The 17,862-nt window shown below is 34.2% G+C and overlaps 1 protein-coding gene across 5 annotated transcripts; it reads left to right on the top strand.

The window, feature by feature from the left end:
* Window positions 1-185: 185 nt before the first annotated feature.
* LOC100117952 (ras-specific guanine nucleotide-releasing factor 2) lies at window positions 186-17,443 on the top strand. 5 transcript variants are annotated; one of them, XM_031924685.2, is made up of 26 exons: window positions 186-742; window positions 1,550-1,855; window positions 2,378-2,508; window positions 3,049-3,165; window positions 3,630-3,736; window positions 3,814-3,961; window positions 4,041-4,363; window positions 4,456-4,685; window positions 4,760-4,956; window positions 5,042-5,167; window positions 5,262-5,364; window positions 7,380-7,535; window positions 7,758-7,936; window positions 8,064-8,446; window positions 8,591-8,700; window positions 8,860-8,976; window positions 9,940-10,158; window positions 10,230-10,421; window positions 10,553-10,845; window positions 10,913-11,052; window positions 11,844-11,864; window positions 12,594-12,978; window positions 13,059-13,156; window positions 13,285-13,567; window positions 13,653-13,850; window positions 13,951-17,443. In XM_031924685.2, the coding sequence occupies exons 2-26, from the start codon at window positions 1,828-1,830 to the stop codon at window positions 14,173-14,175; spliced, it is 4,509 nt and encodes a 1,502-aa protein (XP_031780545.1). In that variant the 5' UTR covers window positions 186-742; window positions 1,550-1,827; the 3' UTR covers window positions 14,176-17,443. The 5 variants fall into 5 exon arrangements, with proteins under 5 accessions (XP_031780545.1, XP_031780543.1, XP_008204830.2 ...); XM_031924683.2 differs by having other exon boundaries at window positions 7,380-7,631; window positions 10,556-10,845; XM_008206608.4 differs by having other exon boundaries at window positions 7,380-7,631.
* The last annotated feature ends 419 nt before the right edge of the window (window positions 17,444-17,862 follow it).

Below are 17,862 nucleotides of genomic sequence, written 5' to 3'. Positions count from 1 at the left end.
GAGAGAGCTGGGGTAGCACACAGGCCGCGGTAGTGGGGAGGCTCGCAGGCGCGCTTGCAAGCGAGAGAAACAGGTATATATATATATATATATATATATATATATATATGTACATGTGTATATATATATATGTATATACAGGGAGAGGCGCAGGAAAGCTCAGGCAGGCGAGGCCCGCGCGCAGCTCCCACTCGGCGACTCGCCTTGGCCCCGACTCGTGTGCAGAGAGCTGGCTCGCGCACCCGGTACAGTAGCAGCTAGCCGTCGCTCTGTCCCTTGTGTGTACCCTCGACGACAAACAGCCTTCTTTACCGCAAGCCTCGTCGTACAAATAAAAAGAGCTCACTCCACTCTACTTTTGAGCCGCGCGCACCAAGTTCGATCGCGCGCTCGCGAGAGACTCGCGCGAATCAGAGCCGCACTCGCGCATAAATTGTTGTTCCGCACGTGTTTTCAGTAGCGCGAGATAAGAGTTTACCAGGGCACAAGCGTGCGCCTCGCTCAGCCTGGCGTGTCAGGGCCAAGAGAAGAAGCGGTAACAAGTAGCCGCGGCCGAGAGGGAGAGAAAATGAAGCGACAGTTGGACGAGCTGGAGGAAACGAGACAAGTGCCAAGGGAAGGTGTCGCCGGGCTCGCGGAGAAATAGGGGCGAGTTGCTGCTGCTGCTGCTGCTGCTCTCTCCCGAGAGGCTATGACAGGAGGCGGACAGCCTCGGCGCTGCACGATCGAGGCGTAGAACAAGGTAAAAAGAACGCACACGCCCAAACGCGATTGACACGCGATACGGCGGTTTATATCTTTTTTTTTTTTTTTTTTTCGTTTTGGCTCTCGCTGCCCTGCCGCGTACGGGCGGGAAAATACGAGCGTATCTATGCAAGCCAGCGTCGAAGGTCACCGTTAACAGGTGTCTATTCTAATCGTGTGCGCCCGCGCCCTAGCTTCTTCCTTCTTGGCTCTGTACTGTACTTGCTACTTTTCGACTGGGCTGCCGTTCGATATTTTAGAATTCTCTTTTTTCCCTCTTCTTCTTCTTCTTCTTCTTCTTCTTCTTCTTCACCCCCTCGGTATATCGCGGCGGACGTTGCCTTCGCGCGTTCTCGCATTAATAATACTCTCGGCGAGAGCGTCGAATCGAAACAATGAATTATTTACACACGTTGTATCTAATTTTTACGAGCCATCCGTTCTCTACGTCAGAGGATGACATGGGAAATTCAGCTGTTCTAGATTCGATTATTTCCAACGGAAAGGGAGGCTCCGCTCGCGGCAAATTTATTTGTATTTCGAATGCGTTTCCTAGGTATAGTAGACCGTTATTTCACTCGACCTACCGAGGCGAGTAACGGTAGTTTGTTTCTTCAGAATTATAAGCGATCGTTTCGAACTCGAGTTTGAATGTTCCGTCTCGATGACTTGACTTTATTTCAAAAGTTCACGCGAAACAATTTTTCACGCGTCCTACGATACGCACGCACTGCTTACAAATTTTAAGCGATCGATCAGGCTGACCTCCTTTGTATTTTTTTTTTTTTTTTCGAAATGTTTACAGAGTAACGAGTAAAAAAAGGAAAGCTCGCAGCGGGATTGAAAAACAAAGGAAAAGAAGGCGAGCAAGGTAGGTACAAAGATGAGAGTGGAAAAAAGCGCCAGGAAGCGATTTCAGCGTGCCTGCGCTGCTGTTAAATACCCGAGGAGAGATCAGTGACTATGTTGCTTTACCCTCGCGAGCGAGCAGGCACATGAACAAATCATCGCATGACAATCAAGTTCTTGCTTCGCAATACATGATAATCAAGAATCAAGTCTGACCAGAAAGCCACACTAATCATGCTCAGTCCGAAGATGCAAAGAACAGGTGAGAAACGATGAGATGATTTTTGTTCTTACCTCGAGTATAATATTTAAATAAATATAGCTCGCGTTCTCGTGTTTATTTTTCTTGTTTATCTTCGCGTAAAAAGCTCGTACTAAGCGTATTCTTTATTCCGCCGTTCGTCGAGGTATTGATTAACAGGTGTTATGGTTATGAAAAGTGGTCATGTTTATTCGTACATCCATCAGTGGTGTTATTCGAGAGTGGGGCTTGAAACCGGAAACTTGTGCGAAAGGGAAACGGAAGACGTCGGAAATCGAGTGTCTTTTTTTCAACAGCCTGCACCGGTAGATACAGGCGCTAGATTGTACTTTTGTTTATTTTTATTGGCGGCGCTAATAGTACGCAATACGTTAGAAATTTTAATTTTATAAAATATCAGATTTAGCGCTAACACTTTAAAAAAGTAAAATTCCTAGAAGTGACACCAATTTCCTCTAAAATTCGTTAAAAGGTATTCCGACGCGCATTTTTCTAAAAAGAGGGCTCTGTTGTGTTTTCTAGTGCGAGTAAACGACTCGCAACTGGTGATGCTGTCGGAAAAAGCTCATTACGATCACTCGGCAGCTGGTTATTTGCATAAGCGCACCGCAGACTCTGCTAAATGGCAGTTACGCTGGTTTGTTCTCTATCAGGTGAGTTAATTGCGGTCAACCTCTCTGCTATTCCTCCCTTTTGTCGTGGAGTTCTTTGGAAAGTACGATGTGATATTTAACGCTGTTTACAAAGCCACGCGATACAGTCTCTGGGTCACGAATAGCAATTTCATTGCAGCTGAAAAGGTCGTCTGAAAACGCTTTGGTGAACAATTTTCTAGTGCACATCTCAAAATGCTCCCTCTCCCATTTATAGGGGTAAAAAAAATCCTTTCAAGCTCGAGTTGTAAAAACTGCGGTGTACGGAACACGGGAAAAAGCTATTCAGCCTCGGGCGTTTTCAGTGCTTGCCTCTACTAGAAGCATCGCTACAGAATAGCCAATTGTTGAACAATGTACTATTAGTCTTCCGAATACATCACGGAGGATGAATTTCAATGAAACGATTTGTAATGAATCTAATAGTAAATTGTGTAATATAAATGGTGAAAAGAAGACGATTACTGACAAATGGTGCAGATATGACAATGAAAAAGCTTCCAGAAATATAAAAAAAATCTAATATGATTTTTTTTCCAGAATATTCTTTTCTATTACGAGAATGAAGCGTGTTCACGACCAAGCGGCGTTATCTTACTAGAAGGATGTTACTGTGATCGTTTGATTACAGCGAAAGGCAAAGATTCGGACAAGCAGGTTTGTTTCACTTGTATATTCTACAAAAAAAAAATTCAGGCCTTTTACATAATTTTAACAAATGAAATAAAAAGATAAATTCGTAAAGTACAATTCGTTGCTGGCTTAGCGATAAAGCAGCTTTCAAAAGAAATAAGAAATCGAAATCTAGACCGGATCCTGTTTGCCTTTGATCTACATTATTCTATATACAGGCTCTTCGTCTCTTGAGTTATTGGTGTTTTAATGCTCGTGTTACGGAATAGCGACTGCAAAATAGATAGGGGAGACGGGAAAGGAGGAGAGAAAGTGCCTTTGGTACAAGGACTGAATTCTCTTGAAAGATACAGCTCTAAAAAGAATGAAATTAGTACGATAATATATGCGTGTACTAAAGTTATGATGTTGTGCGATTATTTTATCTTTTTCGATAAGATAAGAAGTGTGAGAGAAAGTTTCAACATATTTTGCTTGCATGTTTTCAGATATGCTTTGCAATCTCGTATAGAAGGGAAAACCAGAGACAATATGAATTGAAAGCGTCAACGGAGGCAGACTGCAAAATGTGGATTGATGCGATACGAGAGGCAAGGTAATTATTTCGGAATGCATAATATTATATTAACGTTTTACCAACAAAAATTAATGTCTTCTCGTAACTGATTCCAGCTTTAACAAAATGCTCCTGCAAAAAGAAGAGCTGGAGCAGAAACACTTACACCTGTTACAAATTGTTGAAAGCGAAAAAACTGCTAAATGGCAGTACACCCAGCAGTGCGAAGAACTTACATCGGAGATCAAGAAACTACGTGCCGAGGTAGGGCTCAATCGCACTTAATTACAAAGTCACGTGTTCATCCGTATAATATTTTGATTCAATCACGCGTTTCCATCAGCTATGCGCTTTGAAAAAGGAACTTCGTCCAAGTATGACAAGTGCTTACGGTTCCCGTGGTACTTTCCAACGCACAGTATCGCAAAGTATTAGCGGAGGCGGTATCTCCGGATTAATAAATGCGGGTAGTCTGGGCATGCAAGGAACTTCGGGGTGCGCAAACGCAACTGACTTCAAAGGTATATCCGAAGGTAGCACCGAGATGCAGAAAATCAAGAAAGTTCAAAGTTTCTTCAGGGGCTGGTTGTGTAGACGGCGCTGGAAACAAATTGTTGAGCAATATATCAAGAGCCCACACGCTGAGAGCATGAGGAAAAGAAACAGGTTGGAGCTTTGTTTTCTTATTGCTTTAAATGGCTTTTTTGCAATGTCTATAATACAGCTATTATATACATTGTTTGTTAAACGCATTCCAGCTTAGTATTTCAAATGGTTGAAGCAGAAGAAGAGTATACTGAACAAATGGAAGTATTAGTTAGTTGTTTTCTGAGGCCATTTAAAATGGCCGCTAGCTCAAAGAAGCCACCGTGCAGTCATGAGGATGTTAATAGTATATTTTTAAACAGTGAAACTGTACTCTTTTTGCATCAAATTTTTCTCAAAGGTTTGACTTCTCGCATGGAAAGTTGGCCAACTTTGGTTCTAGGTAAATCTTATGGAAGATTCAATTTTTATTTTTGACAGTTACATTCTAGTAATCAATCTTTCATTGGTCTGCAGGCGATTTGTTTGACATGCTTTTACCTATGCTATCAATCTACCAGGAGTATGTGAGAAATCATCATTACAGTCTGCAAGTACTTACCGAGTGTAAGCAGTCATCGTCTTCATTCGCAGCGCTTTTAATCCGTCTTGAAAACAAAACTGCATGTCACGGTAGATCTCTCGAGACTTTTCTAACTTATCCGATGCATCAGGTAAGCAAAACTTTATTAGTATACAATCGTGTAAATATAGCGTAAATTAAAAAAAAAATATTCAATAATAATATCTTCTATCTAGATACCCCGTTATATTATTACGCTTCATGAGCTTTTAGCTCATACTCCGCATGATCATGTAGAGCGCAAAAGTCTGCAGAATGCCCGTCAGCAATTAGAGGATCTCTCAAGACAAATGCACGATGAGGTGTGTTCCAGTCATGACGTATAAATAATCATTAAAAAAACAGGTTTTTGATGAACAACAAGTAAAAACTTTTTTACTTAACTTTTTCCTCTAGGTCAGCGAAACGGAGAATTTACGAAAAAATTTAGCAGTTGAAAGAATGATCGCTGAAGGCTGTGACATTTTACTTGACGTTAATCAAGTCTTCGTCAGACAAGGTGAGAATAGATCATAACACAATAATATAATTATAAAGGTGTTGCGTAATCATGCTTCGCATCTTATAAAAATAAATCAACATTAAAAAAATTTGTTCACATTCAAGATTTGGAATGGTGTAGGGTGTTTCTTTTAAAATGTTAAAAATTGACTCTGGTTAACGAAATATGATACAACAAAATCATATATTATTTGTCGACAATCAACGTCCCTGCGGAGATCGTCGCTCCTAAGTACTAGTAAAATTTAGAGAAATGATATTTCAAATAATCATTTTTAGAGCATATTAGACTGAAATAAATTAGTCCAGGTCCAGCGATTAACTTGAGATATGACGACAAGTTTATAAGGGCTCAAATAAATATATTTGGTCTAGGGGCTTTGAAAATCAAACTAATATTTAGACCCTTGCCGGCGAGTCTCATGGGTTTTATGGCGCAAGCGCAAACGGTGCCTGACTAAATCAATGGTGTACCACTAGGAATGGAAGCGTGCCCATCTGGACACGCATCACAGAGAATGTTAGGTTGATGAGCGCAGGCGCGTTCGGATATCGTCGAAGTGCGCGCAACGGCTTGCTTGCGTCAGGGCTGGCTAGAATAAAGGTTCCAAGGGAATTTTGCATTTTTTCGTACCTCGATCTGATGTAGATTCTATCACTTATGATGAATTCTAATTTGGTTGTGATTCAATTGTTGAAGTAGATGTTTTTCCAGTGCTGAATTGAGACCAATTACTCAATATCGAAAGTACTAAGATACAATACAATGGTAGAAAAATGATCTTAAAAGCTTTAATACTCTTTCCTCGTTAATAAAATGCTGTTACACATTCGTAAATCCGAGCCATTTATGTTATCCGATCAACTAAATAAAGAAAACTAATAAATCTTATGGAATATAAGTATAACACCCTTCTTCGTACGGCCCTGTACAAGCGCGTCTTCTCCCTTCTCCATAAAACGTTATATGGTTAGCTCTATTGGGACAGCGACGTGCGCTGGTCGCTTTTTCTCTGTCTTATCTGTAAGCTTGAAGAGAGCACAACAGTTACACCATTCTTTCGTTTATTGCAAAATTCGCCTAGTTAGTCTCACTCTTAGTATGATATTAAAATTTCACCATAAACGCGGAAGTTGATCAAAGTTGCTGTTGAATACTTAGTGCTGTGCTTTGTTGCTAAAATATCTTTAGCTTCATGAAAAAACCTTCTAAAAGAGTAGGCGTAAAAAGGAAAAAAGAGAATTAAAAGGCAGAAATGCTACTCATAAAACATAAAAAAATGTTTAAAAAGGCTGTATGTCTACTACAATTTTTTCTGCGTGACTTCCACCAAATATCGTGAGCAATATCGACACTAAAATATATAAGACGGTAGATTAGATAAACCAAAAATTAGTTTTGGGGCCAAAAAAGGTAGTTAAGTTAATAAGTGCTGGGTAAATGATCTTGGGAGTCAACTTAGATTTTAAGAATAAAATGGATTCACTGGCGCTAATATAATATTTTACCCACAACTAATTCGGGGACCATAAACATGACTGATGTTGCAGAATATTATAAGGTAATTCGATAAGATTCTTTCTTCGATTATTTCTTGATAAAAATATGCAAACATTACAGAAATACCCTCTTCTGTTGTTGTGCTCATTAAGGGAAATCCATTGGCACCAATGTCGTTCCTTTTTTTCCTACCCACTATTCAACGTATAATTATTTTCATATCGAGGATTCTTAATGAGTATTATTTGTGCCAAACAGACTATCAGATTTTTTTTTTTCATAGCTTACTTATCGATCACAAATATAACTTTCGACAATGAAAATTAATTATCCACATTAAACTATAACGATATAAAATGCATATAGAGTATGAAACAAATGAATAAATATGATATCTTAAAACGATTAAAGGCGCATTTGATGACAATATGAGAGCGAATATAACATTTAAATCAAGTATTATAATGATTATTATTATTTTCAAATGATTAACCATACGTTTCATTTTACAGGGGCACTCATACAAATTTCAGAAAGACCAAAGGGGGCTCGAAGTCGATTAAGCGCTACTTTTGGAGGGAAAGGTAGCACGGATAAGGAGACTTTAAGACAATGTTTTTTGTTCTCTAATCATTTAATATTGACAACTCGTCAGTCAGATGATGATGGTCGCCTTAATCTTGTGCCGCAAATAGGCAAAATACCACTTTCTGATGCGGTGTTAGTAGAAGATCCGAGTGAACAAACTGTTGCAGATGATGATGGTAATTTCTTATATATCAAGCTGTTTGGTTTATTTTCTTCATTTAAATAGCGCGCACAAAATTCGGTATTATTATAGTAAGAAATTATAGCTAATAAGTAAACTACCTGATTGTTGCATGTTTCAGAGTTATCAGTATGTTCACTATCAAGTGGGATTAGTGAAAGCAGTGGAAGCGGAAGTACAACTGTAACAACAACTAATGCATCTCAATTACAGAATCGAGATTTCAAAATTATCCTTGATTTAAAAATTGGAGGAGAAAATCATCAAGTCACGGTTCATCTAGTTGCGCCAACAATGCAGGTACTTTCCTTAACTTTTGCATACTGTTATTTTATACTTGCTAGTTAATTCAAAAAAGCATATTCGCAATTCGTACTACTTTTTCAACCCATTGACTCGTATCAATACTTAGTAATTTTTTTTCCAGGAAAAAGCTGCTTGGATAAGTGACATAAGCCAGTGCATGGACAATGTGCATTTCAATGATTTGTTACATGGCTCATTATCGGATACGAGTTCTGTTACGATGCCTCAATCTATTAGAAATGACCCAAAACTTTTTAAGGATGACATAGATATACGTTTCAGCCGTACTCTTAATTCATGTAAAGTACCGCAAATTCGATATGCAACTCCAGATCGACTCTTGCAACGGCTCACCGACCTGCGATTTCTCAGTATAGACTTTTTAAATACGTTTCTCTTAACATACCGTGTCTTTACTGATGGTGTCACTGTACTCGAGGCACTAAAGAAAGTTTTTTACGACGCTGAACCCCCCGACGCTCATATGCCCAGTGGTTCTTTGGTGTAAGACATCATTTTAATATTTCATATTTTATCATTTATATGGTGCTCATTGATAAACAGTATCAGAAATACGAAGATCAAACATTTTGTATCACGTATTCATGTACATGGAAATACCAGTATTAATGGTTATAATTCCTTCAGATCACTTGATGTTTCTGGACTGCATACGGGAGAATCACACAACTTCTTGGATGATCGAAGAAGAAGCAGTTCAACTCCTAGACGAACAAGTGGTGCCAGTTCTGTTTCCGGTAAATATTTTTACTTTAATTATTGATTTTGTGCCCTATAGTTGCAAGCTTCGAAAGCGAAATTACAAAAATGAAAAGTGTGAAATTAATTCTATCACAAAGCTAGTTAGAATTTATTTTTAAAAGAAATTAGATGACACTAGTTACTTGTATACATAGGGTACGGATCAGAAGTGAGTGATAGTCGAGAAACAGGAAACTCCAATGCATTTGAATCAACTGCAAGTACTTTTATGGCCAACACTAAGCCTCACTGGCGCACTACCTACAAAAAACGTGAGATTTCTTGAACTTTCCATGAGACGTAGCTCTGTATTTTCACTTTTATTTACTTAATATTTCTTTCACGTGTCGCTTCACAAATCATTCAAAGTATAGTGTATACATCATTTAACATTGTTATTTGTAATATGCAGATTTTCAGTAAAATTTTTTTTGTATATAATCGACTATATTATTACGACGCATGAATTATGTATCTGATACTAAGTGCTCTGAAACGTATAAGTAGCATATTGGTTATGCAAACAAATTTTTATATTGCATACTTGACTATTATTTTTATGCAGTCTAGATAGAGCTGCATTTAATGCATTTCAAAAACATTACATGCAGTTTCACGCTCACGATATTAAATAAAAGTGTTTGCAGAATGACTTGCAAACTTCATACCTGTGTTTGATTTCAAGTGACTTAGCGAGGATGCAAATTTTTACACTATTGTTATGAAATTAACTATATTACATAATTTTCTTTCTAAATGGCGTGTGTAAAATGTGAAGCACAATTTAACACAAATGAATGAAAAATGATCATCTTATGTCCCGGTATATATTTTTTGGTAGTATAAAAATAATAAAATTTTTAAACTCACAACTTACTTCAAGCTTTTTCCTTTTGTCGTATCGTTCACATTGCTAATATACATTCTTTACAAACAATCACAAGCGATTTATCTTAATCAATTCTGGATTTCAATTTGCTCTATTGTCCAAAATGTCAACACTGACTAAAAATTAAATAATTAAATCATCATTTTAATTTAGCTATAATCACATTTTGTTTTATACAAATGTTATTAATTTGTTACGACAAAACGTATCATGAGGTTACGCTTTAGAAATATCATAATAATATCATGAAGTTATTTATTTTAAAGAATATTAATTATGTGGCAATGTATACTTTTGATGTTTTTTAAATACACTTGTTTTTTTTTTTTTTTTGAAAAACGAGCAGAAGATGAACAGCAACTGGGTTTGATTTCTGAAACACCAATAGGAATAAGTCGAAACCCCAGTGTACAGCCACCGATGACACTATCCGATAAACAATCACCAGCTACTTCGCGAAAAGTTAGCATTCGAGTAAGCGATAAAAGCACTTCGGAAGACGACGGATGTCATTTGACTATTCCGAAAGTAATTGCTGGATCGTCCAGTGCAGAAACGCTTACAGGTTTAAATTAATTCATTAATTTTATGTGCATAATTAATTTTGCAAACTGTAATTTCCATACATGTTTTTAGATGTAACAGTCATCAGTGCACCATCGTCTCCAAGTAATTTGAGTTCCGTAACTTTAGTCGGTTCTACAGGATCAGGCTCTGGATCAGGTTCAGACAGAAGTCCTCAAGATAGCGCGGAAATTGTTTACTCGCGTGGTGTTTCTGAAGAGACTGAAGATACTCCTATTGCCACAGGAGATAATTTAAAAGATGGTATGTTAACAATGCTGATTAATATCACCCGTTCCTTTATCAGAAATTCGCTTTTTTTTCAATAATATGATGAAATGAGATAAAGCGATCTGAATATTTGTTTGATTTCAATGTCAATCAATTGCTTTCAGAAGTACAATTTACGTATGAAGATGTCGGCCCACTATCACCTAAGACCTTCAAGCCGGATCATGTGAAAAAATTTCCACTAAACCGTCCACCACGAAATAAACGTTTAGAATCTGATAAAGAAGAAAAAAGTTGGACTGATGATGAAACAACACCATTAGCGGAGTCGTGTCAACCTACCATACACCGTTTCAATAATCCTCGTAATCATCACACGTATTCTGATCATCGAGCATCAATTGCTTCTGCTCCTCCTTCAACCACAAGAAGTGGATCGATATCGACCATCACAGGGGTAAATATATATATTTTATATATATATATATAAATAAATCAATACATTACATTAAATATTATTCTAGAATTATTGGACAAGTAGGCGTTCCATTCAAGATTGTGAACTTAACTCCGACGGTCAAAGGGGTTCATACCAACATGACATACCTCAATCCTCGAGCAAAGCTGGTGTCTGTATCACTAGCTTTCGTCAAAGTCATAGAAGGTTTGTTTATTCTTTGGTATTTAACACTACGAATAATTAAGTTCAACTGTCAAAACCAATTCAGTTATTTTGTGTTATAAAACTTCTTGAAATTCTATTCTGCATGAAATTCATGGTTTCAAAATCTACTTTTCAAAATAAATTCTCTAATAAATTGTAAATGAAATCAAATTCATCGTGACCGTTATAGATGTAAGAATGCCCGCTTATATAACATTTATTAAAAAATAAAAAATAAGTCATTTTATTACATAAAGCTACTTTTTTCTAGTTCGTACATCGGCTTCAATTATAATCTTACTTTGATATTTCCTTATTAATCAGTTATTTATACTTTTGCCATGATTTCCCTTTCTTATTGTTCTACGTATATTAACAATTTTTGTTGTTGAAATATGTGGTCATAATTTGTTCATTTCTGTTAAAAAATATTACACCGCGATTAGTGGTTTACAGTGGTATGTTACTAACGTCTTGTCCTCCAAAAATATGCATATACACATATATTCTCCCACTTTCTTATTAGTGAACATTCATAGTTCTCAACATTTTAATGAAAAGCTATCATTTTATAATGATATAGATATATATTGATTGTTATATAATTAAATTAATGAAACCCACGTCTTCAGGGATCGTGTAAACTTTTACAGTGGATTCATAGCTTAGATTAAAGTAATCATTATATGACGATTATACTACACAAAATCGGAAATAACATTTATAGTTTCTATACTTTTGTTCAAAAAATAATTGTGATTCCTGTATTATTTTTCCCTATACCTACCTAGCAATGGACCTGATACAATCTGGTAAGCATTAAGTTTCCGGCTAAATGCGACTGTGTTTCTTAGATCGTGAAATGTAAATCAATTTTCCAACTATAAATAACTAAAATTGCCTACTGGTATATCGATATGCATGTACATTCACCGAATTAGTTCTTCAATTTGCAATAATTTTCACAGACAGCAACACTGTCACTTAGCTATCGATCGTGCATGAATCAATTAGTCTATAGCGATAATGAGTAATGCACCACAACAAACAAATAATTTTCTTATAGCTACAATGATATTTATTTTTCGAATATTCTGCAATGTAGTGATAGCTTAATCAATAACTTATTTTATAAGGCGAGTGTCTAAGCTTTTAACAATTTGTTAGAATACGAATTGATACTATTGACGCTGTTCAATAAATAATGTTACTCAATAGAGCTGTAACGTTGGGAATATATTAATTTTTCTAATACAATTTAGCACAACTGAATAAATTTATCGAGAAATAGTTTACCAAAAACAGAAGTTATTTTAGCAAATATTCGATTATCCTATGACTCACATAAGAATAGAGTCGATCATTCAGATCACTGTTTTTTTTATATAAGTGTTCGTTAAATAACTTCTAATCCTAGAGGGCACAAATAAATTTTATTTTGTTGAAAAAGATTAGGCACTCTCCTTGTATGGAACAAAACATTAAAACTTCATTATTAAATATTTTTCAACATAATATCATAGATTTTTTTTCTAACTTAGGAGTAGCACGTCTACAGCTGCAACAGCATTTGCCATAGCCACATCAGCATCAAGTAATCCTCCTGATAGAACGTCAATTCGCTGTGATACTAACAACCGAGGCTCATATCGAGAAAAAAATAGGCGGAAGGAATCAGTAATGTCAACAGCAGCCACCATGCGCGTGCTTAACGTGTTACGCCATTGGGTGTCAAAACATGCGCAAGATTTCGAGTTAGATAATAAGTTAAAAAACTTGACAATCGAGTTTTTGGAAGATATTATTTATAGCCCAAATTTGTTGCCAGCGGAACATAAGGCAGCAAGCCAGCTCTTAAGATTGATCACAAAAGAAGAAACTGACAGCAACAAAGTCGATCTTAAGAAATTATTAACACCACCTTTGGTAATGAACACATACTTTTACAAATATTTATTTCATATTTTTTTTCCTTACGATAAATTAATCAATATCCTATTTTCTAGACACCAACAAAAGAAAGCATTGAAACTTTATCAGCCCTTGAAATTGCTGAACAAATGACTTATTTGGATCATCAAATTTTCATCTCAATTGCAAGCGAGTAAGTAATAACTGTTTTGAAGAAACAAAATCATCATTAATTAATTAAAATTTAGCAGCATACAAGTAAGTCTTTACTATTATTTAATAATTAATATGAATTCAATTTTGTTTGAATCAATTTTACAGAGAATTTTTAGGCCAAGCTTGGATGAAAACAGACAAAGCTACAAGAGCACCTCATATAACGTTAATGACCAAACGGTTTAATGAAGTATCGCAGTTAGTAGTATCTGAAATTATACGTAGATCGAATATGCAAGCACGTGTTGGTGCTATAGAAAAATGGGCAGCTGTTGCAGATATAAGTAGAGTACTGCATAATTACAATGGAGTATTGCAAATTTGTGCAGCTTTTACAAATAGCAGTGTTTATCGACTGAAAAAAACATGGGAAAAAGTTTCAAAAACGGTAATAAAAATAGAAAAAAGATTATTTATTATTGTATTATTGATTCCGAATATTTGTATTGAAATAATGTTTCGATGTAATTTAGACAAAACAGACAATTGAGCGATTGCAGAATATTGTCTCATCGGAACACAGATTTCGAAACTTAAGGGATGCCTTGCACAGATGTGACCCTCCATGCATTCCGTATCTTGGATTATATCTGACGGATCTCTCATTTATCGAAGAAGGCACACCTAACTTTACGGATGATGGTCTACTCAATTTTTCCAAAATGAGAATGGTAAATTAAATGCAAATATTTCTATGCTTAGAATAAAATTAATCGCAGACTTTTTATTTTGTGATACGATTTAAAAAATATATACTGTTTGTAATTGCAGATTGCCCATGTGATACGTGAAATTCGACACTTTCAACAAACTCCGTACAAAATTGAATTAATTACAAAAGTTACTAATTATCTATTAGATTCTTCACTTTTATTAGAAGAAGAAGATTTGTATAGAATGTCTCTAGAAATAGAACCAAGAACATCTAGGCTAAGTAGCGCTGCATTGATTGGCATTCCACCAAATATTGGTGCAAGTTTGAAAAGAGATAATTAATAGAAAACGTAATTGATTTTAAATATCTTGCTTTTATAAGTTATATGCCGTTTTTAATAGTACTTACTTTATGATTAAACGAGGATCACAACTTTTGTAAACCAACATTTTATGGCAAAGTTGAATGTTCTAGTCAAATTCAGTTTCGATGCATTTTTAAGTCGTAAGAAATTTGAAAGGCAACATATAGACTTACTAAAAAATGAAGAATTTTATTTGTTTGTTTGAAATTGTCAATAATATACAGGGTTTCGTGTCATTGTAAGTTGAAAATTTAATCAGTGAAAAGTTAATTAAGATGATATCACAATAGTCTAAAATCTCAGTAAAAAAACTTATACCTACATCAATACTATTTTGTATGTATAGACATGAAATGCTAAAAATATTGTTATTATTCTTTACTAGTTAATTGACATTCACATCATCAAAGATTGGTAAATCTTTGACCTTCAAGACTTTTTAAAAGTGCCAAAGATTCAAAAATCTTCTTTAACTGAATTTCTTTTGGGTTATAATTAGTTATGAAGACTAATTTATTTTAAAAATATCACTGCAGGACAGTGATTTATTAACTATATTTTAGTTGTTCTACATTTGCGTAGTGTTCGTTTTATCTACTGAAGTTACTGTGATTTTTATAACTAGTTGGAAATCAATGTAGAAATGACTTAATAATACTCAATTTAATAAGTAATATGCAATTTTAATTTCAACGTAAATATTTCAAGAATTTGAAATAATCAAAGCTTGAAAAATGGAATAATTTATGCCAGATTGTATAGTTTTAAGAAACATATTTTGCTATAACCACAAATGTTGTTCTAAATTATACTTTAACAAGTGATTTATGCACAAAAACCACATTTGAATACTTCTTGGAGCTAACTAATATTTTACAACAATAATTAACTATTTTCGTACTGAGCTTCAGTTATGCCCTTCATTATAATTTAACATGAAATTAACTTTTTCTCTTATAATTTACTCTGAAACAAAATAAAAAAGCAATCTGATCTTGTGAGTAATAAGAGTTATTCTATAAATAATTAAAAGTATATACTTATTTTATAAAATATTACTAACAAGAGCAGATGGTTCAAGAATTTTATTTATATTTTAAGACTGAAATCACTTCCACCAGAAGAATGGTGCTTATCTAGGTGTGCATGACAAAAGTAAAATGTGACTAACACAAATGAAGTCTCACTAAACCTTTTTAAAAATAGATGTATGCTCAAATGATCGATTTTATATTAAATCGTATACACAGTATTATTACTGTGACCGTGAAAAAGTTTAAGCGCATGAAAAGGTTTTATGAAAAAACTATATATACACATCAAAAAATGATAGCGCAACATTTATCACAATTTAAGACTTCCTAGACAGCACAACATAATCAATTTAAGATTGTACATGACAATCAGTAGTGTATACAATCGAGAAAACTGATTAGTATTTCGATTCTACTGCATTAGACGCATTTTTCTAACAGCAAATCGTCAAACTTCTTGTTTGTGATAAAAAGTAAAAAATATATGATATATTGTTACGAAGAGTTATAAGCATGCATACTGCATACGTAACAGTATTAAAAAACAAAAAAATTATTTACGTAAATTTGCATTGTTATACTAATTACTAATTATGTAAAAATGTACCTATTCTACATGATAGTTCCTTAAAAAGGCTACAACGATATAGTACAGAACAGAGTACCTAAACGCTATTAAATTGAATCAAAACAAAAGTGAGATCATATCAGTATAATTAATAAATATTTACAAAGGGAGAACTGAGCCCTTTTGATATGGATTATGATCAAACTTTAAGAATTTTCCATAATCTGAAACCTATTATTTGTTTGTTATAGCTCAGAATTTTCAATATCAATGAATGAAAAATAGTAAGTGAAAAAACGTTTTATCTACTACACAAATTTTAATATAATAGATTCATTCTTAAAGTTGCATCAAAATCTCAAAGCCAAACTCCATTACTTGGTATATTTTTTAATTCGCGAATACTACAAGAATCCTAGGTTTGCTATAATCTACTCAAATATTAAAAAAGTGACAAATCAAATAATAACATATCAGTTTTTTGTTAAAACAAAAAATATCACAATTTTTGTGTTTTGTAAATTATATAAGAACTGTAATATTTAAAAGCGTACACAATAAACTCCTTGTTGCCAAATAATTTATTTTAAAGAATGACTTCGAGGAGTACTAGTTTTTAATTTTTCTCTATATAGTTTACATAGGCGAGTCGTTCATTCTTTACCATTGATTGTTTATCAGCAAATTATGCATACGGTTAAAAATGGGATACATCACAATCATATAGAAATCGTTTTCATTAAATAAGCTTCGAATAAGCATCATAGTAATGTATAAGTGTACGTTTTTAAATAACAAAGATTTAAAGACGTTATTAGATAAGCGAATGTGTTATTAGTGAATAAACAAGATTTAATAAGATTTAATTCGTAAACTGTAATAATATGTTGTACAGAAGTCTAGGATTTCATGTATATTACTCGGATTATTATTGTTATTGCATCTGGTTCATCATAGTAATAAAATCTAAATATGTTTTTAACTAATAAATATATAATGTACTGAGTATCAATGTCTTGAACTATACTGAGTAGTTTAATGAATGATTACAATATTAAATGAAGCATTATATTGAAATATTTTGTATAATAATAGATTAAGGATGGAAATTATTAATGTAGTTATATGAAATCTAAATGATGGATTGAAAAGTAAGATATCTATTTACTGATTATATAAAAAAAAATAATGTTATTAATTTCAATATTAAATACATTTAAGAATTGTTAACAAAAGAGGAATGAATCAACTTTTGAAAGTATTACCAGAGATTTTAATTTATTTAAAGCTGTATTTTCATACAGCTAATTTGAATGGTGTCGTCACTAAATATTTCAGAAAATGTATTTTCCTTCTAGAAATATTTTAGCTTTCAATCCCGATGTCGTAACAGCATTTCCAATGACGAATAATTTAAAATGAATTGACATGAATGTTGTCAGTTGTGAATCGTTTTCTTCTTATCTATATATGGTGATCATTTTTATATTATAAATATGATTATGTAACAGTACAAAACTAAGAAGAAATTAAACTAATTGTACATACATTGTTGTTTGAAAAATCATTTATGTGAAGCATTGCTCAAAACTGTCCATGTAATTTCAATTCTAAGTGCATTAAATTAGATACATATTTAAAAATAATCTTGGCTTCTTTCTTTCTCGTTCATTTTTTTTTACAGGTATCAAATTTTGTCATATTTATTTCCTGTTTGAAAGAAAACTTAATTGAATTCTCGCGTCAAATAAGCGGCACGGAGGCGAAAACGCTGAATCAGACACACAATTTTGAACTGTACGCTACAATATAATTGCATTATTAAACGTACATTGTACTCTCTTGCAGCATGGCTTCATTTCGGATGCCCTTTGAGCCAAGGAAAGTTACACGATAGTGGTAGTAGGTAACGCCTGTGTTGCGCACCTGTATATTCAAATAGCTGTTCATGCAAAGGGCCGCATAAAACAAGTTTAAATTGCAACGACTATGCACAGTAGCACTAGTTTCTGCCTATCTGATTCGAAACTTGGTCTCTTTGTAATCAGTAGCTTAGGCCCAT

Source organism: Nasonia vitripennis, chromosome 2 (genome assembly GCF_009193385.2).
Source record: "Nasonia vitripennis strain AsymCx chromosome 2, Nvit_psr_1.1, whole genome shotgun sequence".
NCBI lineage: Eukaryota > Metazoa > Arthropoda > Insecta > Hymenoptera > Pteromalidae > Nasonia > Nasonia vitripennis.
The sequence above is the reverse complement of the archived record's forward strand: the minus strand, read 5'-3'. Positions and strand labels throughout refer to the sequence as shown.